The sequence below is a fragment of the Venustampulla echinocandica genome (assembly GCF_003357145.1).
Source record: "Venustampulla echinocandica strain BP 5553 chromosome Unknown scaffold_10, whole genome shotgun sequence".
Classification (NCBI taxonomy): Eukaryota; Fungi; Ascomycota; class Leotiomycetes; order Helotiales; family Pleuroascaceae; genus Venustampulla; species Venustampulla echinocandica.
This window is the reverse complement of record NW_022474215.1, coordinates 836493-862269: the sequence shown is the minus strand read 5'-3', so window position 1 is coordinate 862269 and position 25777 is coordinate 836493. Positions and strand designations below refer to the sequence as shown.

General features: G+C 47.3%; 11 protein-coding genes across 11 annotated transcripts; 5 read left to right on the top strand and 6 right to left on the bottom strand.

Annotated features, from left to right (window-relative positions):
• Positions 1-1347: 1347 nt before the first annotated feature.
• BP5553_09441 (uncharacterized protein) lies at positions 1348-2055 on the top strand (the record flags this gene model as incomplete). The annotated part of the gene is made up of 1 exon (XM_032018064.1): positions 1348-2055. The coding sequence occupies one exon, from the start codon at positions 1348-1350 to the stop codon at positions 2053-2055; it is 708 nt and encodes a 235-aa protein (XP_031865971.1).
• A 544-nt stretch (positions 2056-2599) lies between these two features.
• On the bottom strand, positions 2600-3946 carry BP5553_09440 (uncharacterized protein; the record flags this gene model as incomplete). Its single annotated transcript, XM_032018063.1, has 3 exons — positions 2600-3157; positions 3207-3633; positions 3684-3946. The coding sequence occupies 3 exons, from the start codon at positions 3944-3946 to the stop codon at positions 2600-2602; spliced, it is 1248 nt and encodes a 415-aa protein (XP_031865970.1).
• Positions 3947-4677: 731 nt separating this feature from the next.
• BP5553_09439 (Uncharacterized protein) lies at positions 4678-6284 on the top strand (the record flags this gene model as incomplete). The annotated part of the gene is made up of 3 exons (XM_032018062.1): positions 4678-4804; positions 4862-6067; positions 6127-6284. The coding sequence occupies 3 exons, from the start codon at positions 4678-4680 to the stop codon at positions 6282-6284; spliced, it is 1491 nt and encodes a 496-aa protein (XP_031865969.1).
• Positions 6285-6970: 686 nt separating this feature from the next.
• BP5553_09438 (Uncharacterized protein) lies at positions 6971-7963 on the top strand (the record flags this gene model as incomplete). The annotated part of the gene is made up of 3 exons (XM_032018061.1): positions 6971-7042; positions 7116-7564; positions 7630-7963. 3 exons carry the CDS (start codon positions 6971-6973, stop codon positions 7961-7963), a joined length of 855 nt encoding a protein of 284 aa, XP_031865968.1.
• A 1320-nt stretch (positions 7964-9283) lies between these two features.
• BP5553_09437 (uncharacterized protein) lies at positions 9284-10418 on the bottom strand (the record flags this gene model as incomplete). The annotated part of the gene is made up of 2 exons (XM_032018060.1): positions 9284-9851; positions 10015-10418. 2 exons carry the CDS (start codon positions 10416-10418, stop codon positions 9284-9286), a joined length of 972 nt encoding a protein of 323 aa, XP_031865967.1.
• A 2233-nt stretch (positions 10419-12651) lies between these two features.
• BP5553_09436 (uncharacterized protein) lies at positions 12652-13476 on the top strand (the record flags this gene model as incomplete). Its single annotated transcript, XM_032018059.1, has 3 exons — positions 12652-12805; positions 12892-13314; positions 13436-13476. The coding sequence occupies 3 exons, from the start codon at positions 12652-12654 to the stop codon at positions 13474-13476; spliced, it is 618 nt and encodes a 205-aa protein (XP_031865966.1).
• A 1455-nt stretch (positions 13477-14931) lies between these two features.
• Positions 14932-15294, bottom strand: BP5553_09435 (uncharacterized protein; the record flags this gene model as incomplete). Its single annotated transcript, XM_032018058.1, has 1 exon — positions 14932-15294. The coding sequence occupies one exon, from the start codon at positions 15292-15294 to the stop codon at positions 14932-14934; it is 363 nt and encodes a 120-aa protein (XP_031865965.1).
• Positions 15295-15393: 99 nt separating this feature from the next.
• On the bottom strand, positions 15394-16368 carry BP5553_09434 (uncharacterized protein; the record flags this gene model as incomplete). Its single annotated transcript, XM_032018057.1, has 1 exon — positions 15394-16368. The coding sequence occupies one exon, from the start codon at positions 16366-16368 to the stop codon at positions 15394-15396; it is 975 nt and encodes a 324-aa protein (XP_031865964.1).
• A 1749-nt stretch (positions 16369-18117) lies between these two features.
• Positions 18118-20179, bottom strand: BP5553_09433 (DUF1760-domain-containing protein; the record flags this gene model as incomplete). Its single annotated transcript, XM_032018056.1, has 2 exons — positions 18118-19098; positions 19244-20179. 2 exons carry the CDS (start codon positions 20177-20179, stop codon positions 18118-18120), a joined length of 1917 nt encoding a protein of 638 aa, XP_031865963.1.
• Positions 20180-21083: 904 nt separating this feature from the next.
• Positions 21084-21957, top strand: BP5553_09432 (Uncharacterized protein; the record flags this gene model as incomplete). The annotated part of the gene is made up of 4 exons (XM_032018055.1): positions 21084-21194; positions 21246-21472; positions 21526-21832; positions 21880-21957. 4 exons carry the CDS (start codon positions 21084-21086, stop codon positions 21955-21957), a joined length of 723 nt encoding a protein of 240 aa, XP_031865962.1.
• A 1984-nt stretch (positions 21958-23941) lies between these two features.
• Positions 23942-25364, bottom strand: BP5553_09431 (uncharacterized protein; the record flags this gene model as incomplete). Its single annotated transcript, XM_032018054.1, has 3 exons — positions 23942-24521; positions 24597-25044; positions 25142-25364. The coding sequence occupies 3 exons, from the start codon at positions 25362-25364 to the stop codon at positions 23942-23944; spliced, it is 1251 nt and encodes a 416-aa protein (XP_031865961.1).
• Between the last annotated feature and the right edge of the window lie 413 nt (positions 25365-25777).

The following is a 25777-nucleotide window of genomic DNA, read 5'->3' as shown; positions in this document are numbered from 1 at the left end:
GTATCGCACTACACCACATGGCTTGGACTGCTCCCTAGCTACGATACACATGTAGTAGAACTTGGTCGACAAACGTCATCGTACTACAAACCGTTAGTATAATTCTTAAAAACCTCCATATCATACTAGAGAATGAGTCTCGTGAGGCGTTTTAGTCGTCCAATCGCGACTCAGCCTCCACATCTGCCTCCCTCCGCCTCAGCCACCTTGCACACTTCCTAAAACTCACCATCTCCCATTAAAATCCCCAATCATCTTTCGCTCCTCGCACCCAATCACTCCCCTTTATCTGACGTTCCTGTAATGGATTTCGACAGCGAATTCGACTTCCGCTGGGACGGCCCATCATCAATCTGCGACTGGGCCTGTAAAGCCTTCCTCATAGTTATCTATAGCTGCGCAACCTGCTTCGAGATAATTTTCTGTGGGAGATGGAGGGACTTTTGGCCGTTTGATCGATCTCCGGAAGTCAAAGTGGACGTGAGTGAGATAGGGAAAGAGACGAAAGATGGTTCGAGCGAGGTAAAGGAGAGCATATGAGGGGAGCAGTGTCGGGATTTTATTGCGAATGTATGTATACATATCGGATCCTTCCTCTGAGACCTAACAGCTTGTTTGATTCAAACTAACCCCCCCCATTCGGTAATTAAAGGGGTCGCTGACACCTATTTTAGGTATGTAGTGTACGGCTCTCGCTGTACGGCTCTTGCGGAATTTTGAGAGCGCGCATTTGGTTGACTTTAACCGGAGATTATATAAAGCTAAAGCCACTGGGAAATGGACAATGGTCGTTCGCCTGGAGATTTAAATCTCACCGCAAGATCTAGCCAAGAGGCGCCTACCTAATTATTGTGGGGATGATATTAGAAAGGGGAGATTGTGAGGTTGAAGGAGGCGACGTGGTGGGATCAGCCCTCAGGCTTTCTTTATCTCCGCCTTGAGTGTGTCATTCCCAGGAGATGATAACAAGCCCCAAAACGGATAAAAAGCAGGGAAAGACTTTAGCTTTCAAGGATTTATTTTGAGAACAAAAAAGTAGCCCAAACGGAGGCTGCAGAAATACACACGTGATTGCGCGTTGGGTTCGCGCGTCGGTCCAGTCCATGCTGCTGCCTCCTGCCTAACTTTTAAATACAAAACATCAAAATTACACCGTGGTCTGCCTTGTTGGATCCTGACGTCAAAGCTGGTTAAGGATAAAGTGCGGCCTGGTATAAAGGTCGAGGAGCTGCCAGAGTCACTTCCACCGCTCTTGCTGTAGCGGTCATCTTCCTCTCGTCCTCCACTAATCAACCGCAACTTACCTTTCAAAATAATCGCCGGCTACCAAATCGCATTGAATTAATCATGCCGCCCAAAGCCAAGACACCCAAGGCTGCGACAGCGACCGCATCTCCAGTCTACATCGTCATCAAGGCTAATGCGATCGACTCTGTCCATGCCTCCCCTGGCCTAGCCAGCACACGCGTCGCCAGCCTAGGCGAGGGATGGAAGGTGGAGACACTTGAGCTGCAGGGAGGAAGCATCCAGGTCGACGAGGAGGAACCAGCCCCAAAAGCCAATATAGCTGTGAAGAAGACCAAGCCACCCGCCGAGCAGCGCGCTGCAAACGCCGCGAAACCCGGAAAGCCGACAGACTCCGACCTTCCTAACAATGTCAATGATCTCCTCGCTGGTTCCGGCGACGTTCTTTCGGGAAAGACGATCGTTGTCACGGGCGTTCCACCGACAATTGGCAGAAAGAATGCGGAAGCACTAGTGACCGCATATGGTGGTAAACTTACGAAGTCGCTGAGCAAGAAGACCGACTTTGTTGTTGTGGGAAATGATGCGGGCCCGAAAAAACTGGAGCAAATCGAGGGTCTGAACATTGAGATTTTGGATGAAGGCCAATTCATCAAATTGCTGGAGGGAGCTGGTTCTGGTGGCAAGAGAGCTGCGGAAGATGATGCCGATGAGGATGATGAGGACGACGAGGATGAAGACGAGGAAGAGGCGAAGCCAGTCAAGGCGAAGAAACCTGCGAAGCAGCCTGCAAAGAAACCGAAGAAGTAGTTAGATCTGCAAGGCTGTCCGCAAACGACATCGGTTTACGCCGTCTTATGATTGCTATGCTGGCGAAATGATACCTCTCTGCGTTTTATCTGGGTTGTTACTCCGGAGGACTATACAAATGGATCAAGCTGGATTTAGATGGAGAGGGTAATCAAGGATATCCCATAGGTACCGTTCTCCAAATATTACTGCATCTGATCAGACTTGATCTTGCCCCAGCTTCTCATTTGCTTGTCGATTGAACAGGGGACAAGTAGAGAAGTCCGCGGCTGTGTAGGTGCATTTATGGTTAACCTGACCACTCATTGGGCCTACTTAAAATACAGAAGTAGCTCAATCGGCCAGCTCCATTACCTACCGAATACAAAGTATGGTGTACCTAGTGCCTTATGATGGCCATGGTATACGAATATTGTAACCCGGAGCTAATCCCATTGGTAAATGAACGACTGGCTAAGGCGTGGTGGCTACACGGTCAATGTCAAATATACGAGGTAAAATACAAACTGAAAATATATTTAACACGTCGTGACTTTCATATCGCTCACTTCGTCTCACAAATCGCTATGTAGGGCGCCATAACCCCTCCCAGGAAGAATCTCCCGGTCTGAGAATCATGCACTGCAACTGTGGCTCCTGGCAGGACACTTCCGTCATCTTCGAAGACCTTCTCGACCACAAAGTCCCCATCGAGAGATGCCTCAGCGGCAACCTTCCTACTCTTCCCTGTATACCCCTTCCCAGCCCTGTTGATCTTCAAGACTGCGGATGGTGGGTGGACGCCAAATGGATCTTTGGTGCCCTGGGTCCATATATATCCTTTGGGGAAAGAAGCCGCATAGATATCTCCTTTGCCATCGACAGCCAGATTGTCGGTTGGTAAAATCCCTTTGATGGTGTGGACTTTCTGCAGAAGATGGTCTTGAGAAAGGGAGAAGACTTGGATGTCTCGGCCAACGGTACTGGGTACGTATATCAGGCCATCGCGGCCTCGCACGAGGCCATTGGCGAAGTTGAAGCCCGATGAATAGGCGATGTTACAGCGGTTTCGATCGCAATAGCCAACATTTCCGCCACCAGTAAACATTTCCAGTCCTCGTAGCTGACAGTGTTAGTTACTGATTAACATGAATATGGGAGAGAATATATACCGTGCCGACTTTAGCGTTGTGGTCGTTGGTGAAGACAAAAGCGTGATCATTTACCCACGCCACTCGGTTTGGTGTTTGGATGACGTCGTTGAAGTATGTACGAATGTGTCGCATTGTCGAGCTGCCAGCTTTCGACTGAAATTCCTCGATTGTTGAGTTTGCCCCAACTTTCGTGGCATCGAGAAGCTCGCCAGTAACAGGATCAATTGGGGGGCGATGGTTAACCAGAAGGATCCGTAGCATGTCAGTGTGCTTGTCTGCTCGAACGTCCAAGCCGTGGAGGTTTAAGGTTCCATCGCCGTTAACACCAGAGAAATTCTCAGTCGACAGCCATTGAATGCGAGATGCCAGCCGGCCTTCGCCGCGAGTGTCGAGAACTGCAATGCGGTCGGTGGTGCCACGACCTGAGGCGTTGAGATGGTCAATCCTACTACCATTAGCTACTTTGATCGGGGCATATAAGAAGCGAAGACTAACGCAGGAAGCCATTCCAAACGGGATCGAGTGTCCGAGCAAGCCATATAGAGGAAGCCTGTCTTCTCATGCAACCACATATCCTCGCATCCTTCCAGGCCAAGCTCAGTTACCTGCTCACACTGGAGATGAGGATAGTCCTTGATGGAAGTAACTGTGCGGCCATAACCAAGAACATCGAATAAAAGAGTCTTGAAGACGAATTGATATAAAACCGCAACAAAAACTGCGCCAACTATGGCGACTTTCGAGGCAATATTGGCCATTATGAAGTCGTTGAAGAGTAGAGACGGACAATCGCTCTTCTTCCCTCCAGATATCGAAAGGTACTTGAGTCTCGGTTCACACAGCTTTGCTTTTTCTATGTCTCAGAACGCTTGGAACGCACTGGTCACAGACATTTGGATGAGGAGTGAAGAGGGGGATTAAGAATTAACCTCGGCCTCCATCCAAAATCCTTCGTCCCATTATCACCGAAGGCGCCGTGTAACTGCAAGGCTATTGGCAGCCCGGCAGTCGGGCGTGGAGGCGTGAACTTCCCCGCATCTCCACTGCTTCTTAGTCCTACGTACCTGAAGTGGAGGTGTTTACTTAACAACATCTACCCAGGCTCGCAAACGACGCTTTTGAAACCAACTAGAATACCCTCTATGGATTCTGGCCACTACGATATGTATGGGACACAACATGCTTAATTATATAGCTGTGCTCGGTGATTTCATCTGACATGCATTCCCACGACCCGCCGCCTAGCAGGGAAGCTTTGCCGAGTCTCGGGGGACATTGTCCCGCGAACGAAACGCGCAGTTGAAGAGTTCCATTACTTCCGCTCCCGCTTCTACAATGCTACATATTCCATAGATGTATTTATTTATATAACTAAGCTAACTCAATATGACTTCTTTTAAAGCAATCTCGCGCTCGTTCTCTTTTGTCTGCTCTGGTGCTTCAACTGATATTGGGAGGGAAATAGCTAAAACGTAGCACCAGAACAATCATGGCACCACTCATTTCAGCTCAGGAAGTTTCCAAGCACAACATCTCCGAAGATCTGTGGATAGTCGTAGACGATGCCGTCTACGATCTCACGGAATTCGCTCCGGAGCACCCTGGGGGAGCTGCCAGTATGTTTTCTCTCCCTTCAACCCATCGGCCTCATCACCATCACTAACTCTCAAGAGTCATACACCGCTATGCTGGCCGCGACGCAACGATAGCCTATTCCGAAATCCATGCCCCATCCCTCATTAAGACCTCACTTCCCTCCTCGAAAGCCTTGGGGACTCTCGACCCGGCGAGCATAACAGATGAATGGGCGAAACATGCACCGTCGATTTCGTCCTCTTTCTCATGGGATGCCAAACCACCCCTCGATTCGCTGATCAGCACCTACGATTTCGTATCTGCCGCCCGGCAGACTCTCACGCCGAAAACCTGGGCATTCTACTCAGCTGCAGCGACTGATCTACATACCAAAGCGCGCAACAACTCTGCATATACAGATATTGGATTACGCCCACAGATATTAACGAATGTGAAGGATGTGGATACTCGGACATCTATGTTAGGGCAGAAGATGAGTGTGCCCATATTTTGCGCACCTGCTTCAATGGCGAAGTTAGTACATACCGAGGGCGAAAAGGAGATTGCAAGAGGGTGCCGGAAGGCAGGAGTCCCGCAATGCATTTCCACAGCCGCATCATTCCCTGTTGGTGAGATTTTTGAGAGTGTCGCTGGAGAGGTGACATATGGGGCTCTTGAAGGGGAAACGGAGTTGCCACTTTTCTTCCAATTGTACGTCGACAAGCAGAGGCACAAGACCGAAGCGTTGTTGAAACATGTGGAGGAGCTCGGGGCCAAGGGCATTTTCGTTACTGTTGATGCACCTGTTCCTGGCAAAAGGGAAGCCGATGAAAGGGTTAAGGCAGACGAGAACACCAGTACTCCTATGAGCGGGGTGAAGGCGAAAAATGACGCCAAGGGAGGAGCGTTAGGTAGGATCATGGGGGGCTTTATCGATTCGAGCCTGAGCTGGGATGATTTGCCTTGGTTAAGGAGGTGCACGAAGCTCCCTATTATTTTGAAAGGTGTTCAAACCGCTATGGATGCGAAGCGAGCTATGGAAAGCGGCATCGAGGGCATTGTGTTAAGTAACCATGGAGGAAGGAGTTTGGATACCGCACCGGCCCCGATACTTGTTTTACTTGAGCTGCAGAAGTGCTGCCCGGAGGTTTTCGACAAGATGGAGGTGTTTGTCGATGGCGGGATCATGCGCGGGACGGATATCTTCAAAGCCTTATGTCTGGGCGCCAGGAGCGTGGGGATTGGGAGAGGCTTCTTGTTTGCACTCAATTATGGACAAGATGGGATAGAAAAATACGTTGATAGTAAGTTCTCCCTGTTGGAGGCCTTATTCCGTTCGGATTGACGCTAATGACGATTGCAGTTCTGAAAGATGAGCTGGAGACTACGATGCGCATGATGGGTGTCACAGATCTCTCGCAGGTTCATCCGGGCCTGCTGAACACTGGAGCTGTGGATCATTTGATCCCAGATGGCAAGGAACATCCTTACGCCAAGTGGAGACCGAGAGCAAAGATATAGGAGATATAATTAATGACCTAGAATCCTATTTGGACTTAACAATTCCTAGATGTTCCTCGATGAGTTGAATATAGACGTAACCTGTGCATTTCCTTCGTTTGCCAACTCGTCCGCTGTCTGACGACCAGCAAATGCTGTCACATGACGCGCCCTATAAATTGAAATGGCACATACTGCACATGGCAAAAACATCCGTTGGAATGGTTTAGGACTATTTAAATAAGGCAGATGGAGATATGAGATCAGATCTCCCGTGGTTCCGCCCGGCCAATGTATGTTACATAGTAAAAGTAGTGTAACGAAGCAATACATGTGTCAAGATTCATGTTTTGCAGTCTCGAAATGCGTATGAAACTATGAATTCCCGTAATTTATTCCATTTGCTTTTAGCAGATATTCGAGGAGAAAGTCGATTATATCCTTCGACCGTATTTCGAACCCCAAGTGCTTGTAAGTTCCGTACCAGGGACTCTCCAGAATTCGCGGTGTTTCCCCGAGACCCGCAGGTCGTCACCAGTTAAAGATTAGCTCCGTTCGCTAAGGAGCAGCCAGATTGCACCAGATCGCAGGAGAAGGCCAACAGCCACGCGAACGAGCGAGCATTGTAGAACTTAAACTCTCCGTCCCCTTCTCCGCTTTGTAACAACAGTTCTGCCTTCAATCCAGGACAGCAATCAATCGGCATCATGGCAATGTACAAATATGCAACCCTCGCATTGCTTGCGCTCCGCACCGTCAGCGTTTTCGCGACAGATGTTGTAAGTTGACGATGATGCAATTCTGGCCACAAGAGAACAGAGCTTCGGAAATGCTAACACCATTGCCTTGCAGGTCGAAGAAAAGCTCGAGAGCCCTCCTGTGACCGCCAATCTTGCCGTCTCGGTCTCTGCTTCCTTCCCTCAGTCCGAGGTCTTCGGCGTCAAGCTGATTAATGGCCACGCGACACAAGCCCTGGTGGATTTCTCGAACGATGAGTCCGAGCCAGTACATGTAGCTATTGTCGGAGGTGCATTGTCAACTCTACAGCCGTTGAAGGCAGACTTGCACCCAAGTGCTGCCATTGTCCGCAATATTACCGCTACTCGATACGATGTCGAGATCCCAGCCGGCGAGAAGGCCACGCTTCCTTTCAGCTTCACCACCGACTTGAACCCGCAAGATTTGCGCCTCAACCTCGTTGCTGTTCTGACCAGCAAGGCTGGCGAAGTTTATCAGGTTCAGGCCTTCAATGGGACGGTTAGTGTTGTTGAAGCTGCCACTAGCTTCTTCGATCCCCAAATGTAAGCACAAATCTAGCCATCTCATCCCCCACGTATTTCAAGTTCGCAATCTAACCCATGCATAGTCTCTTCCTGTATCTTGTACTCCTCGGCGCTGCTGGTGGAACTATGTACTTTGTCTACAAGACCTGGATCGAGGCTCTCTTCCCACAAACAAAGCGTGGAGGCAAAGGTGGAGAGCGCGCCAAGCGTTCATCCGGAGGCTCGAAGAAGGCTGTCGCTCCCAAGGACCAAGTTTCCGTCATTGGCGCAGATGGACCCGCTGTCACCACCGGCGCATTGGCTCAAAAGGCATATGATGAGAGCTGGATCCCCGAGCACCATATCAATCGCCCAACCGCCAAGCGTGTCAAGAGCGGCGCAACCTCGAAATCCAAAGCTCGTGCAGCTAGCCCTTAATCCTCCAAAGATGCTAGGATAGCTCTTCTGGAAGTCTAATTAGACACATAGTGGGAATCAAAGTCATTATCGTGTTAGGTGTGATAAATATATCAGGTGAAGGCATCGGGCGGCGCTCATGACTGGGAGGATGCAAAAGCAAGCGGATTATGATTGTACAATAACTCAAAATTCAATATCAAATTCAGGTTTGGAAATACTGGCTCTGCTGATTATGTGATAAAGTATTTAAAGACCATATGTTGACGTATTTTGAACAGGATCAAAAGGGAGAAGGCAAAAGCAACAGCAGTAACCGTCCCCTTTTTGCGAATTACTTTCGCCTTGAGCTCGGCAGAATTCCGATTTATACCCTCAGGGTGAAGTCACACCGAGCTCCACCGGATACTTCTTCAACTGACAGTTTTAATTCTCCCTTCCTCTTCAATAAGAGACATGCCAATTTGCAGTCTCACTTCCCGTAAGACATTAGCATGGTATTCCCAGCTTGTTTCTAAGCAGGAGCTCTAGTTTTTTTGCGGTTGGAATAGAACCAGTTCGGTCTAAAAAATTGCCCTAAGCAGGACAGTAATCGAGAAATAGTGACTCAATGATTACATGATGTTAGAGTTGAGGGCGGCTGCCTGTCGTGGGTCATTCTTGCCAATTCGAGTAGTACTTTCCAGCCAGTTGAATTTAGAGGCACCCAGGTGTTCTTCTTTCTTCCTTTTATCCTTTCTTCAGTGCCACGATTAGAACCATACTCTTCTTGTGTTACTCGTGCCACTATTGTGACGCTTTTTTTGCGCCGCCTTTATTACCCACACCATTCCGAACGTATCGGTGGACCGAATACGACACTCGTCTCATCCTGCTTCCTAACAACTAGTTTGACCTCCGGCTGTTGAAAAGGGGTAATGTGACCGCCCCCCCTGCTTGTTATAGTCGGTTACCATGAGTTCATCCGTGACGACACCGCGAGAAGACTTATAGTCCGACAATATCCCTGAAACAATGCCAAATGTAAAGTGGGTTGTTCGCCCACACTTCCATACGACATATTTGTTGTTGTTATCCTCAGCGGTAGCTTGCCTATAAAGAACCTCCTGAAAGGTCAAGCTTCTCTTTAAAAATGGTGGCATGTCGCCAACTGATTTAGTCTCGCAGGCGGCACACATAGCAGCAGAAAAACAAGGCTCATTCTGTATACTGTTTAGCTGGTAAGTGGGCAGCTACAAATTTATTAGCAAAAAATACTTTGTTAAGTCACAAAGCAATGAATCTATACCTCATTTTTCAACATCTCTTGGTTGTGAATCCTCTTAGGATTCTCCAGTTCAATTAAGGCCAATCCAGCCTAAAACGACGATCCTTAGCTCCATTCCGGATTCGTATGCCGGAACTCCTCCAGCGTTTTCCGAGGGTAGACTTTTCAGGTGTCCATTCCATTAAGCTCTGTAACTCGCGCTTGACATCTGAAATTCGCTGTTGGTAACTGGCTGGGTTTCGCGTAGTACTCACCAGGGCCCGGGCTAGGTCTTTTTCCAAAATTTTAATGTGGTGCTTGAGGAGGCTAGCTTTAGTTTCAATATCTTTCCCCGCTGGCTGAAGAATGGTATACGAAACGCCCGCGGGCGCCTCATCCTGGGTAGGGAAGGCTTCAAGGCGTGACGATCCGAATGCGACATGGTGGTTAGTAAGCCCCATGACTTTACCATCTATTAAGACATAGCCGCCGAGTGTACCGCAGCCGCCGAGTACAGTAGTGTGTTTCTGGGCTATTGCAATGGAGGCCCCAACGAGAGGATAATCGATTGGATGAATCAGTGGTTCATCACTCGGGAGTCCCCCTGCGAGTTCTGCTCGGCGGCCCTCTTTAACCTCCACCTCTACGTCGGGTAAATCAGCCCTAGAAAAGTACTAGTTAGTAGCGTATACGAATAATTATAGTTGTTAGAAGGGGCTATGTAGGAAAGCCCCAGACTGCTCCTGGGGGTAGAATCTTTATAAGTAATAACGGCACCAGAATTTATCGAAATATGCTATTTCTCGTACAAGGTAGAGCAACTCACCTCCTGCACTCCGAAGATATAGCGCCAACTACCCTCTCTGCTTCTGCTCGTGGCACCTGATCCTCTTCAGCAGTAACAAGGATCACAACAGGATTGTTCTGTTCAACTTCATTGTACCCAATCCTTAGGTAATCTACCGATATCCACCTACACGGTTGCATAGTAGCTAGCACGTGTCTAATATTATCGCGTAGGCCGTTATCAAGCTTTCCGCGGAGAGGGTGGTGCGTAATAACGAAGGCGAGTTTGGCTGCTTGACCGCGAGGCCCCTCATGTCCACCTGGCGTATCAACTATGGGTATACCCTCCCATGGTATAGTGCTGCTTCGTGCCAATAATTTGGGATTTCCGGGAAGGCCAAGGTAGTAATATGTGAAGTCGGGGTTCTCTGGTTTCATCGCCATTATTACGCCGTCCAGATTGTTCGACAAGGCGTTTGACTCTTGCGTGCAATGATTATCTTGTATGCTATTAAATGTAGGTTACATGTTCTGGATCTGAATACACAACCTCTAAAGCAAGCCGTAGGGGATGTGTCAAACGTTTTGGGAGATTCTTGAATTCTGTTATGGTTTAAACTTGCATTTTGGCCCAAAGATATCCTGGTGTTACCACCTTTGCTTTAGTTTGTCCCTAAAATGGCATACAAGTTTCGAGATTCTGCCAGGGCATGGTACGCTAGAGCTGTCTAGTCCCATAACATGAGTTTTCCCACCAAAACCCTCCAGGTACCTAAATTCTAGTATCCAAGAAGGTTAGGGCTCAAAATGGCTTGCAGTTGCAATGTTTCAACCTACCAAGGTAGGTACGCTATGGTGAGCAAACTACCACTTTAGAAAGGATTGTTCGAGCAAAACCCTCTTTCCTTCCCAGTCCATTATTTCCCACCAAAACTTATTTCGTGCTCAATATTCACCTCGCGTCTTCATCATATTCGCAAATCTTTAATCTCTAATACTTATCAAAGAGTAGTCTGAAGGGCACTGCACAACCTATCAGCATGGTACTACCTTTATTTAATCGAGCCTCCAAACGGTCTAGCACTAGTATCGAGGAGCAAGGGGAAGAATTGCAAGGTATGCGGTGTGGATCATCTCATGCGCTTGATCGAGGAAGACGTATCATCGAAGATATTACCAATGGACAGCAAGTCACCCCGTTCGAGATAATATCTCCGTTAACATTTAAAGATATATATGCCCCATCTGCACCGATACCATCACCCCAGGCACCACAACAGCACACAAAATGTGGGACTGTAAAACCTGCCACAATGTCTTCCATTTCCGATGTGCAAGGGCATGGGCGGATGCCAGCCACACGATCGTACCGCGCGGTCAGGACTTAGGAGTAACATGGAACTGTCCAACCTGCTCAGCCTGTGTCGATGGTATTTCCGAGGCCATGTGTTGGTGCAGAAAGCAGCCTTTTAACTTGAGATCCACCATATATGGCTCTCAAGCACCGAATTCCTGTGGGGATACCTGCGGGAAACCAGCACCTTGCACGCATGGAATTTTGATGGGATGCAATAATGCCTGCCACCCAGGTCCTTGCAATCGTTCTTGTACATCAAGTTGCGAGGGCCGTCCTCGGGTGGAGCCAAAGAAACCGACCGCCTTTAAGAGATTCCGGGGAAGGCTCAGTAATATACCGTACAATTCCTTGAAGAAGACGATTCTGCTTTGTAGTATCCTTGTGTGTGTTTACGCTGGACTTGCCGCGCTATTGTATCTCCACATCGCATTTTGGATACGACCCGACAAACATTCAACTCATAGATCAGTCGGCGAAGGTTTAGAAATGACTGCAACAATACTTGGAAACATTGTGCTGGTTTTTCCTCTAGGTGCTCTCGTTTGCATATCGCTAGGTTCGCTGGGGGATGTTACATCCCATGTTTTGGATCTGAATACAAAAACCATTAAAGCAAGCCGTAAGGGATGTGTCAAACTTTTTGGGAAAATCTTCTTGAATGTTGTTAGGGTTGTACTCTGCGTGTCCCCTTTTATTGGGTGGGTGCCTTCAATTTTCTTTGAACTAATTCTACTAATCCCTTGCTTTTGGTATGGAATTTTAAATACAATACGGGTGCCTCGCCTCGCCTCGGTGAGATGCTCAAGTCAGGCACTGTATATCGAACCACTTACATCTAAACTTGCAGCTAGTTTCTTACTCTATCCCCTATCTTTACTGTGTCATGTTATCATAGGCTACTATGCTAACTGTCAATAGATTCCTGGGAGGACCAGATATTGCTTGGTACCATCAATTTCGTAATTCATGCAATGGATTCAACACCAGAATCACCATGGATACAGGTAAGCCGTTCAAAACACCACATATTTCCCAATTCTATCCATCCCACCCCAGCATCTTTTTTATTTGAAGTGTACATGATCAGTTGGAAACTTGGGACCATGACAATTGCATAAGCTTGCATAACACCACCATGTTACCAGAGCTAAAAGATATTGTACCTTGATATTACAGCAACTCATTTATCCTAGCTCCTCCCCAAAGAGTCTTTAACTGACCAACGACTTGGTAGATGGCAACCCTAGCTCGAGATTAGAATTCCGAAGTTTATCCCCTTGGCTGGATTTCCCACCTCCAGTAATGTACCTTGGCCCAAAGATGTCCTTAACGACGTCTACGAATGAATCATTTCAGTATTACCATCGCCTTGCTGGCAGCACGAGCACAATCGAGAATATTGCGGTGGATATCGACTTGGCAAATAACCTTTGGAGGGTCATGAAGCAAAATGATACTGATACAGCTCATATATGTACGTCATATTGGCAGCCGCCATCAAATCAAATCTCTCATAAAACATCGAACATGCAAAAGACCGAGGCTTACGTATTATCATAGGGATGTCTCATGACTCTAAACTGCCCGCACAGGATTCCGACCCTCTTCAACTCCCCTCAGTGCCCACATTTTTCCCGATTCTCGAAAATGAGATGTATTCGGGAACATTCTCAAGCCTTTCTTCCGAGCAACCACACATGTTCATTCCATACCTCTACCTAGCAATCCCCAACATGTATGCATTCTTCCACAACTGCAACATTGAGCCATTTATGCGAGTCATCGACACGTCTAATCTGGAGCAAGACGAGAACGAGATGAAACATGTATTGGAGAGTAAGTGGGATAGTAGGAGCGATGATAGGGTATTGATGCGCACTGCGTCTTTTGGCCACGGTAGACAGGATTTGAGTGCTTGTGCAAGGGAGGGAACTGTGATGAGTTCAATACAAGAGGAGAGACTTGCTGGGGAGGGAATGATGAGTGAGTTGTTGGTGAGTGGAACTATCCATCTTATTTTATTAGCCTCTCCTTTGGTGGCTTTCGCCATAGATGGTCTCTTTGAGACTCATGTTCTGATGCGATGTACTAAAAGATCTTATAGGTGCCATTCGCAATTATAGCAGTAACACGAATGAGGCTTAACGAAACGGGAGTTAGGACTACTAGGTGTTAATATCCTCTGAAAGTTGCCGTGCTACGTTCTTTTTCGAGGGGGTGCTGGTATATCTTAGTTTGTCCCTTTTTTGCATTATATTTTTGAAGATTGGCTTGGTAAGTGTCTTGAGATTTTTGGGAAAGGGGCGCATGAATAAACTCTTTATCTGCACATAGCAAAGTGACTCCTTGGGTTCAAATGCAACACCCTTTTTAAAACATGGCTTGCACCACGCATGTATATTTGTAAAATTGATGGCTATGGCCCAACTCGTTCCTTTGGCGGTTATAAAATTTAGAATTATCATCCACGCTGCATACTATAGTGAGATGTTTAGTTTTAGGGGTGAGAAAGAAGAAGGATAGATCTAGTGAAAATCTAGAGGGATGAATAGGTGCCGTATTGGGCGTTTTCGGAGATTTTAGGGATAGATGCGTGGATTTATATAGAGATAGTGTGTGTGTGGGTTTAATACAGGGGTTTGGAATATTAATATAATAGTTGGAAAGACAAGTAGTGTGCCCTGGTTGTGTATTGTTTGAGATTTTGTGAGACATTGATGTAAGTTGGTGATTTTGCTGGTGATTAAGGCAGGGCTATCAATATTGTTGCGTGTATGTGTATGTGTTTAGTGTTTAGTAAGCTAGAAGCTGCCAAAACGAGGCATATCTAGAGGTAATGGGAGATTCTCTAGCTTTCCCAGTCGGGTCAAGATAGTCCCTAACTGAATACCCTACAGTGACACGCCGCAGCGGATGCCAGACCAGGCTACAGAGCACCAAGGCTTGGAGGGAAGGCCTGAGGAGGAGGGGCTAGCTGCTATCCCGTTCTGGGTACCTATGCCGCTGAATCAGGCGGCTGCACATGTCTCTAGACTGTGGCCACAGTTCTGCTTTGTTATAGGGCGGCAAAGACCAAAATTTTGTCACTTATGCGACACCTATCGAGTACGTGTTAGAAGATATTAGACAAACCCGCAACACGAAGGAGGTCAAACTAGTTGTTGGGAAGGGCTCCGAAGGAGGATAAGACGAATGCCGTATTGGGTCCCCTAACACGAGGAAATTCTGTTTGCGCTTATCTAGTGAAATGAATGTCTTGTGTGCCATCCACTATAGGTTACATGTTAAAGTAGATAGGTTAGAAATAATTTTGAGGAAAGGGAGGGGGACTCGAGCTGGGGATCTCACATCCCATGTTCTATATCTGAATATTAGAACTACTAAAGCAAGCTATACATAATGTGCCAAGCCTTTTGAGAGATTCTTCTTGTATATTATTAGGGCTGTGCTCTATGTAGAATGTGCCAAATCTTTTGAGAGATTCTTCTTGAATACTATTAGGGCTGTACTCTACATATCCTCCAACCTTGCCGCTTTCGCTGCATCCATATCCTGCTGCCACTCCTTATTTGCCTTCAAGGCATACTATTTGCTCAGTTCCTATATCGCGTGAAGTTGGCGCATTGCAGCGATAGTATTGGCCTCGATGGAAAGCTTGACATCGAACCTGTATCCATGGGCGAATCCATAACCCCAAGGAGTATTGGCATCCAGGAAATTGATATCCAACAGGAAGTCTGCCTCCATGACATGGCCCTCTGGGGTATCGATAAGCTTAGACTCCAGTTCGGTGAGTCCCTCGCTATCTTCGTCTGCACACTCGATCTTGAATTTGGCCCCGGAGGGAAGGGCAGGAAGTGTCTCGCCTATCGGAACCGTAGCCTTGATGTGCAGGGTGAAGTGCAAGGGATTCGAATTGTCAGCTTCTATCACCAATATGTGAACAGGAGCTTCGGGTCCCATGTTGAAGAACTTCTCAAGCTGCGCACGTTTGAATGCAGTGTCCTGAAGCAATGCTACAGTATTAAAAGCTTCAAATTCCCGGGCTGACGTAAACCAGGACTACATCTTATGTGGAACGGAGGACCCGGTTCTCTCATCTCGCATCCATGGCAAATATGGTGCGTTCTCGTGTCCCATGATCACCAGCTCGGAATATGACGGGGTGACTTGTGGGTTGGCGGAATTGATGAAAGGGACATGGCGATCCAGCTTATAGCCCCAGTAAATGCCATCTTTTTGGAATCGGTGAACGACATAATCCCAGAAGCTATCCACGAAGTCAAGATGGTCGGTCGACATGCGGGCGACAGTTATGTACTGGATCGACAGAGCTCCTTCTCTTTTCTCGACCAGAGGTGACTGACTGCCAACGTATCCTGGCTCAGTACGAGGATCAGAGAGAGGCCCTATGATGGCGAGTCGAAAGAATCTTATGCCGTTCTCTTGACGAAGGTTCTTGATCGAGTCGATGACACTCGCAATTTTCTCATCATTGTCGCTGATAGGGGGCAGTCCAAGGTCAGTGACTGCCTGTTGAAACATCCCTGTAGTCGAGTTGCGGATGGCACTGAGCGTAACCTTGCCACAGATTTGCTCTGAACTGATGAACAGAGAATGTGAGCTCTTGAAAGGTTGGGGTTGTGGGACACCCAGTTTAATTTCGAGCATGGGATTCTGCGATGAAATATGGTATCTGTATTTCCCCGCTCCATCCTCCTTGCAGGCAGGAAGGAGCACGGATTCATCTTTGGTGGAAAATATCAACATGCATTTGTAGGCACTAGTTCCTTTAATCGTATTCTTCGTCTTCCTAGGAGTATCACTACCCAATGGACTACTAGTCTTCCCTTCATACGCGTCCAGGAAGTGTTGATAGGCTGTCCTTGTGGCGCTGAGCCTCTTCTGGGTACCATGATCTTGTGAGGCGGGAGCAGGCTGTTTCGATGGGCCTCTCAGGTCTTCATCATCGTTAGCCTTTCGCTTCTTACTTTCTTTCGGAACTTCAACGGTAGGCTGAAGAGGCAGACAAGACATATTGAACGAACTAAGAAATTAGGTTAGCTTTGCAAGGACTTTGTGAATTAGAAGTACATAGGTCCTACCAAGCTCCGCCATGTGCTGTAACTTGTGCCAGGATGAAGATTTGTACCTTTTGGGTATTCAGTTGAAGGGTAAGCTGAGACTACGAGCTTATCAGCAATTCCCACGGACAAGAATCATCAAGCATACCGATTAAATGACCCATAAAATGCCCTAAAGCAGCCTTCTCGGGAGTAGTAGATCAGATTCTAGGTATGCTTCGATAAGATCAATGCACAACCGCGATTTGCAAGATGTGTACCAATTCAGAGGACTATGAGGCTCCTTCAAGATCGATAGACCGATGCTACAAACCCGATCAGCAAAAAGGACGAGGTCGTCGACGCGACGTGGGGATGGAAGGCAGTGGTTGCAAACTTGCGATATCCTACCTTTGGGAAGCAGAGTATGGGTGATGGTACAACAACCTTAATGTTTGTCGATGGTTTGAAATAGTCTGAGGATACTGGTAGTGAGTAACTATGCTAGCGGAGATCAAATACTTAGCTGGGAAAACATTCGACAATACTTGTCAAAACTTCCGAGGAAACTCGCTGGAAACTTGGGACTGAGCGCAACTAGGTTCAGTAAGAGTATTATAAAGGGTGTCGCAAAAGCTTCGCATGAGTGATACAACAACAAGAGTATGGCATAGGCTGACAAGCAGCTGCAATAGTTCTGATCGTTGGTGTCACTGGCGAAGGAAGAAAAGGAAGGAAGGCTCGCTCGCGTGCGAATACCTTCAAAACCAATGCGTAGCGAGAGCCAAAGGCATTAGCGCCATTTGTCACGTACGATACCATGGAGATAAGCGAACAGGTTCCCACCATAGCCTGGTCATAGTTGGCAGAAAACAAGGACTAGACTGAGAATACACATAACGCATCTTCCAAGTCTCCTAGGCCAACAACTCTCTAAGCATTCGGCCGCGTTGGATTCCGCGTGATGACTATGGCCCAAGTAGCATTCCTTTCGCGCTTGTAAAACTTAGGAAAGGTATATCGGGTTCAATCTATGGCGTTCTGCTTGGGGGAGTAGGCATATCCAACCAACCTTCTCCCTCGTCATTGCAGTTTTCCAGGCTTAGGGACCTCCATCTAAACCTCGTTATTAGCAACACAGGGAGCATTATGATTCCTTCAATAACAATGGGTAGGAGTTATAGAAGAATTGGATGGGGTTACTATACAAAGTGACACGGATGTTCCCCCTTCAATTGGCCCCAATCGGCTTCGAACAACTTTGTCCCACATGCTATTTGGTGTACATATAAAATGGCCAGTATACTGGCTAGGGGGCTAATGAAGGAGGGTAATGGCTCAAGACATCTGGGACATTGTGGCAATGCATATTGGTTTCGTAGTATTTGTACTATTGAAGCAAAGGTAGTGACTCGGAGTGGAACAAAGTAATAGTGCTTGAGGAATAGACATGTGTATATACCTAGGTACTCTCGGAAAATAATCAGAAGTCCTCCGCCCACGATGATGGTTAGGCTAATCACTGAGATGGCTTCCCAAGTTAGATACTTCCACTATTCCTCCAGGTAAATGAAAAGCGCTCAAAGTGAAAAGATTCCAATCCGAACTACTCTTGGCTGGTAACGCTGAGTTACTGTTGGTCTAGAGCAACTTGCCCCATATTTACAGAGCATGACTGCTGAAAACCGAAAATCGCATAACATTCATGAATAGTCTTCAGTGATTATCCATCAATCTTCGCTGAGCATAAAGTTATTCGCTCTCCTAGCATTTGCAACTCAATTGGTGGTTCCTGGGAATCATCCGCAGCGCCTGATTCGCCAGTCGGCAAGGAGGCAAGTGCCTTCACTTGAGCAGTTCTTAAATGTCTCAGGAAAATCTCCTCCACAATAATCATCATACTCGATGGCACTATAGGGACATATTGTTCCCCTGTTATGAAGATTATGAAATTAACAACGGCCATATAAAATGGGAATGCTTGCATAAGCTCCTCAGTCAGTTCCTGGTCAGTGGCAGTGCTGAGTGCTGATGTGTCTGGAAATAAATATAGTTGTACAGCAGCTAGGGCAACCGTCGAAGTAAACACATTCTCCGATTTTCGCTCGAAACCTGTAATTATTTCATCCTTTAACCACGATACGGCCGACCCTTTCAGGGTCTCGTACGGACAATGTTCGAGGGTGTCAGAAATAAACGTCAGCCGAACACGGTCGACAGGATGCGAATGAAGGATATCCGACGTGAGGACATGAGCAGCATATCGCAAAGTTGGCGATGGTGTATTTGCTGATAATAGAGATAGAGATTGCAGATGTCGTAGGAAATCATCGTCTTCTAGCGGCCCCGACACAAATTCATTGTTATGCTCCAACCACAACCCAATGGCTAGAATAGCATCTATGATACTTTGGTCTTCATTACCAATATTTGTTGGTCCCTCGATTCCAATAAAACTCTTGACAAGCTTTGCATGGTCAGGAAATATTGACAGTTTTGGCTGAGGAGCTTTGGATTCGAAGAGGATCGAAGCGAAGGTGAAGCAAACTATTAAAAATAAGGACCCTAGTTGGGATAGTGGGATATCTCCAGGCGTAGAAGGATAGTTTTCTTCGGACTCATCTTCGGCAGGTGAAGTGTCGGCTTTGTAGATGGCATCGAATAGGTCCGAGTAGTTCGTCAAGTCGAGATCGCGTGATAGAGCCTGGATTACTGTTAAAATCAACCGTTGAAGGGAAACAATTTAATAATTACGGGACTGCAGGCCACCGCTTTCTGGAGATAGAATGCCCCAGGCTGGCACTCCCCCGAAACGCGATGGCCTGCGGCCCCGTAATTATTGTACTTACCACCAGTTGCCCTACAATAATGTCTCTTGATTGAAGCGTAGGATCATCTCGGAATGCCTCCCCTAAACTCCTCCTTCCAGCGACCACCTTTTCTGGTGCAAATAATTCCAGCAGCCGGGCCGACCATTCCAGTGGATTGGCCTTTACATAATCCTCCAAAATATGTGTAACGAATGATTGTAAAAGTTTCGTTTGTATGCCAGCCTCCCTTGGGTCCTCGTCTTGTGCTTCAGGGTCAGGGGCAGATGGGTCTGACTCTGATGATCCATTTTGGATAACTGGGATATTGATGCTGGATTTGCGACCTGGAAGTGATGGTCGTTTCTTGCCAGAGATTGTATGCACGAAAGAAATGACTGCAAGGGTTGCTTGATGAGATGGTCGGAAAGCAGCAAGAGCCGCCATGAGGGACGTTGAAAGGAACCGCGAGGGATATTTCGTTTTGATTCTTGGATGGAGGATTGAGAGTAGGTTGAGCAGCTCGCAGAACTTATCGATACTAGTAGGCTCTGTTCCTACAGATTTCTCCTTAGCCTCCTCATTGTTGGCATCGACACTTCCGCTGTCACTCTCAGAGGCATCTAAGTCTAATAATTGCAATGCCTCTGTAACCTTGAGCACAACCTCCCGCGGATTTCCCAGTCTCGCAATGGTGGCCAGGCATTTCTCGGCACCAGGTAGCGGAAGGAGAAGATGAATCAAGTCCCACCCGATATTTTGCGTCAGCCCCGCATCCTGAAGAATATCGTTTAACGATGGGAGTATATCTGGAGATAGATGGGATTCGAGGATGGTCAAATAGGTGAGGTAATCTGTCGCAGGTGGAAGGCTTTTCGTGATGGCGATGATGGCATCGGAGCTAGGTGCAGCTGGAGCTGGAGCTGGAGATGCGGCTGCGTCTGTTGGTTCGGGTACTGGTGCGGATGTTGAGGACATTGTTATGAGTCCCCTAACGGGAGAGGGTGGAAAGTAGTGGGGGACAGAGGGAAAAAGTATTGGTCCACGGAGAGGATATGTGTGGTGATGATGTTGTTGTCTGGAGAGTGGCAGGATGAACCTCACTGCCCCGCCAAAGCCGCCAAGTCCCACAAGGCTGGCAGCCAAGCGAGCTCACGATAGACGGTGAGACCTTTATCCGGCAGATCCTCGGGACAGCCCTTCTCGCACGTCTGGGACCGACGTAACCTGGAAGGTTAACCATATTGTGGTTTTGCAACCACAGGAATATAGCGTTCTGCCAATTTGAAGAGAGATAAAGGCACAAGCTCGACAAGCACAGGTAGAGCTACATGCAGTTATCTGCACACAAGCCTTCCTCTTTCTTCTGCCACTGACGTTGGTCTTGCGTTTCTGTTTCCATTGGGGCATACCCGCGCTCACCTCATCCCTTTCATGGCGCCAACAGATCTGCCCAACCTTGGAAACACTTAGTACTTTGTATGAGGGATTGAAGCACACAATAACTAAGTATGCATAGTGCAAGACTGGCTCGGGCAAATGCTGTGGATCTCGGCCGTAGCTATAGGGGTGTTCAATGCTGTTGCTTTTCAACGGGTTGGAAGTCGCCAACTTTAGGTGAACATGAACATGCTCTATTCTTTGATGCGCACCTCAGCAGGGGGGGCAATGAGATATTATACAACTGCTTGTAACCGGATTTCCCGTGGGATATGTTACTCAAGGCGATTACCAAGCTGTGTTCACCAATAACATGAGACGCTTGCTGACACGACATTCCACAGATCGGCGAGCTACATCTAAGCTCCACGCTCCCAATCCAAACCGTCAAACTATCACGAAACAATTCCCAAACTCACTGCAAATCTGTTCATTATCTACAATGGCTACATTTCAAGGTCCAACAACGGAGGAAGCAATCTCTTTGTTCCAAGAAATCGAAAAGAAATTCCCATCACAGTCATTGGGGGAGGACAAGTGGTACCTAGTTGCTGTGCGTTAGAATTTTTTTTTGATATCGGTTGTACGCTTGCTCATCTGCCAGCTTTCGGCATTAGTTGGAGTCGAACCGGATCACGTCGGGACGCTCTATTCCTATCTGATCAGCAAGCCCGCATATGCAACTTCCGAGTCTCGACAAGCTCTGATACGCCGCATACGCGAAGGTCTGGTTGAGAACATATCAATCCAGGGGGTCTGCAAACCTATTGAGGCTCTCTTTTCAATTGTGAAAGTCGAGCGGCCTGAGGACAGGGATTATTCTTGCTCCAGGTACGAATGATCGTGGAATCCTGGAAGACCGGACACTGATCTGGTCGTTTTAGGGAGAATTGGCAAGCCGGGCCCGAGAATCGCGCAAGAGGGGAAGCATGGCTGAATACCATATATCAAGGCAATCTTTCTGACGCAACCGACAAGTTTGCTGCTCATAAGGACTTTGACTTCATCTCCCGCGAGATCACTTACGGATTCTACCTATCTGATCACAGCATCCTCGGCCCGGTTGAGACAGAGCTGATCGTGCTATCTGGAATTATGATCCAAAATCTGCCTCTTGAGACTGCGTGGCATTTACGGGGAATTCGGAGAGTTGGCGTGAGCAAGCACGATGTGGAATTAATCCAGCAATGCGTAAGTTTTGAGCCCGCACTGCTCTAAGCCAACTAACACGATATTAGATTGAGTTAGTTGCCAAGTTTGGAGGTGCCAGACTTCATAAAGTACCTAGAGTTGCGGATGTTGAGCATGAGATATAGGTCGTTGCTCTTAGACAGTCACATTATGACAAAATTACAAGCCTAAAAAGTCTGAAATAGTATCTTACCATTATGTACTCCAGTATCATATTTATCAAGAGTTGATGGCGCCATAGTGGGGTTTAAGATGTAGGTCTACCACAAAATAAAGTATCTAATACTAGAACCCCTTTTCCTGAAAGTAAGCGGCATATCCTTCGACTGCCCAGCTACTAGTCAGCCTCCTCCTAACCCCAACCGAAAAATCGATAGTTCGATAGCTATATCAAGTGCTAGCCCCCAAATTGCGTTAGGAATTTTAATATCCTCTGTCAGCTTACTTAGTCTATGTCCCATCTATACTCTTTTACCCGTTCCTTGGTTGTATATTAAACTGCGCGCCATGAAACCGATCGTCGCTAGGACAAATTGAGTTTCCCGACCCCAAACTTGAAGGATCACCATGATTTACAAAATGGCCCCCACCCCCTTTATCTAGTTCTAGATTTCTATGAGGCTTGATAAGCCCTCCATCTACCCCTAGCTACAGACTGCAGAAGGGTAGCACAGCTTAGAGTAGGCTATATTAACAACCTCAGCACGTACCCGACTTCTACAAGTTTACGCATAGTCGAACTTCATAAAGCATACCACCCTCACGTCAAAACTCAACCCAAGCAGGGAAGCCTCGAAACCCCAATATCTTGGGAGGTACTTAATCCACGGCATGTACGTAGTATCGCTACCACAGATACAGTAGATAAATCAAACACACTTACCAAATTCCCACCAATACTCAGCTGCTCAATCTGTCACACCTCGGACATCCGGATCAAATCTGGGGTGACGACAACCCTGTATGTGCAGAAATCTGCAAAGTGGAATGGGAAACGATCGCGGGCCAAAACCTCGTTGCGAGGACCAGCCATGTGGATGCGGGGTTTCCCGTGCACGTAACTTGTATAAATAGCAAGTACGCCACAGGAGGAGCTTTTTCTCTTTGCCGGTGAACTCAAATCCAAGCCGTTCTTGAATCTGATACCTTTTTCTTCGGTTATTGGTTCGGGTCTGTGATGTGGCTTATCGCGCAATTGCTGCTGCATTATCCGGGAAACAGGGCGCTGGGCCTGTCGACGATCCTGATTGATGGCCCTCCTTGAAACGTGCGAACTGTTTCCCGCATTTGTTAGGTGACTGTGAACGGAGAAGGTGGCACTTGGTTGTGCATTGGTAATCTATTGGATTTTTCATTTGAGAGCACACCACCACCACGCATGCCTCGGGGGAATTTACTCAATCGGTCATTTATGGGATTCTTGATATGGTACTTTAATCAATATTTGAATAGCAGTTTAGAACCAAGTATGACCGATGTATATCTTATATCGGGCTTTAATCGCTATCTTGTGGCTTAGGTAGCTGAATATAGGATATTAGATCGAAGAACTAGTGGGGTTTGGAGCGTTAATCAGGCGATCTATAGTAGACAAGGCAGTGCTGATTCCTCGTGGGTTTGGATACATGGCTCAAAATCAAGTACGGATTCGAGAAATGTACTATTTCAAGATTTATTCCAGTTACCCGAGTTTCTCATGGCTAGATTTTGATTGAGGTAATTGCTGGCTGCGCGAAGCGTTGTCCAACTTGTGGTCACAGTTCGTGGTGTGTGCTGTAACTATCGATCTTTCTGATTCCAAAAACACCAGCTGATAGAAAACCGGGTTAAAAATATTCTGTTTAACAGATCCTTTAATAGACTTGATACCGTGTTAAGTTCAAGTTAGAATATACAGAGTGTCAAAAAAGCCGCCGATTAATCCAGATTCCTGCGCCATGCTCCCTTGTAGTACTCGTATATCTTCCACACGAGAGCCTGCCTCACACAAGCGATAGACCCAAAGCCTGGTATTCAAATTTTTTTCATCATATGTACATGCTGACCCCCAACCATCTAAAACCGAGACCCATATATTCATTAAGTATAAATCCTTAACATATGCATATGCTACCGCCTCACGGGCTCTGTACTTATCGTAAATGCCTTTTGCACTACAATCCCGGTGCTAAAATCAATCGGATTTAAGTTATGTTCCGAGTGCGTCGGCGTTTTGTTGTGGTCTAACCTCTCATCGTCCTCCGTCACGGATTCTCGAAAACACGTCGTTAATGGCGCATCGTTATTGCTCCCGTTGTTCGTGAAATTCTTCGGCCAGGCTTTATCTAGCCTCGTAAACCCTGAGCGAGGGCTGTTCGACGAGGCGAGAATCTTCCCCTGCCTATCCCCAATGCTAACACCCGAAAGTCGGATGTTTTTAAAATTGCCGTTGAAATTTCCGTTGAAGTTCCCATCTTCCACCTTGTTGTTGCGGAAGCGTCCGCGAATGCCGCGGAAGTCAAATTCTCCAAGGTCCCTGAAGAAGGGGTTGAGGAGTGGTCGGAGCGAAGGCAAACAGGCGGCGATGAGATACACGCCGGGCTCTATCGTGGTCCACATTACTACGTCGAGACCGGTCCAGCTGAGATCCAACTCGGGATCGGCAAGCTTCAAGAAGACCGCAAAACGTATAATAGATGTAATGATACCACTAAATGAGAAAGTCTAATTAATAACGATGCACTACTTGGCCCAATGCCTTCATGGGGTGAACTTGATAACTTACACGCTACCGGTCAAAAACGTCAGGGTGAGCCCGATCTTCTGATTTGTCGTCGTTTGCAGGCGCCAGATGAGTGGAAGAGGAAGAATAATAATTGCCACGTCCGTGACTATATGCGGTATTCCAAACCAAATGAAGATTTGGAATTCGTTCAAGCACTTTCCGGGTAGCGACTTATCCCATAGCTTCTCGAACGGAGAGCACATGGCCATTTGCAAGATGAAGGATACAATCCAAGCTACAATCAGCATGGCCCCAATAAAGAAAGCGCCATAGCGGTATATCTTTGTCGAAAACACTCGAAGATACAAGCACAATATGGCTAGCTTTGGCAACGTGATGGCGGGCGGATTTAACAACGCAAGCGTAAGTTCCAGTTTAAGGAAATATTTTAATCGCTCGGGTGATAATGATACTGTGTGCTTTCCCAGACCACCTTTTTTAACAAAGACTAGATGATTATTAGCGATTGTTGGTAAGTACCGAAGTATAAATCAGATAGCGTGGAATCCCCGTAGATCGACCAACGTCGAGCAATCCCGACTTACCAATGCATAGAGCTAAATGCGCATAACTCGCAATAAATGCGGGCACCATCAGATAAACATCGAAGCCTTTGAGCGTCCCGAACTTATATCGCGAAAAGAGGAATAGCGAAACAAATAACACCTCTAAAATAGCGAAGATGATCACCACATGTATCAGCCTCTCACTCTGGTCTTCAGCTAGGAATTCGGGCGAGAACAGCTTCGCGGCCTTCGCTGGGTCCATAGCGTCGAGATGTGGAGCGTCCGTAAAACCACCATCGAGGACGCAGAACTCGGGCGCAAATTCGAAGGGATAGCCAGCGACAAATACCAAGCAAGAGGATGGGAGATAGAACGTAAGATAGACAATCAGGAACCAGGGCCGAGCGAGATTTCAGGGAGGCCTTTGGGAAGTCGGGATGCAGAGTAGTCGACCCCCCCGCGCGCGCAGACAGAATCGCAGTCGCAGGTGACGCCGGCGGGACGTGGAGGGAGGGTTATGAATTAGGGGAGAGCCAGGGCAAGAGGCACAGGCATAGGAGGGAGAAAGCGCAATAGGTACTCCCGAATGCGTATATTAGTATTAGTATAGCACTTCAGGTGCCTGTCTCCTCGTCTCCCAGCGTGGGCGAAGGCCGCAAGGTACTGTGCTTGCTA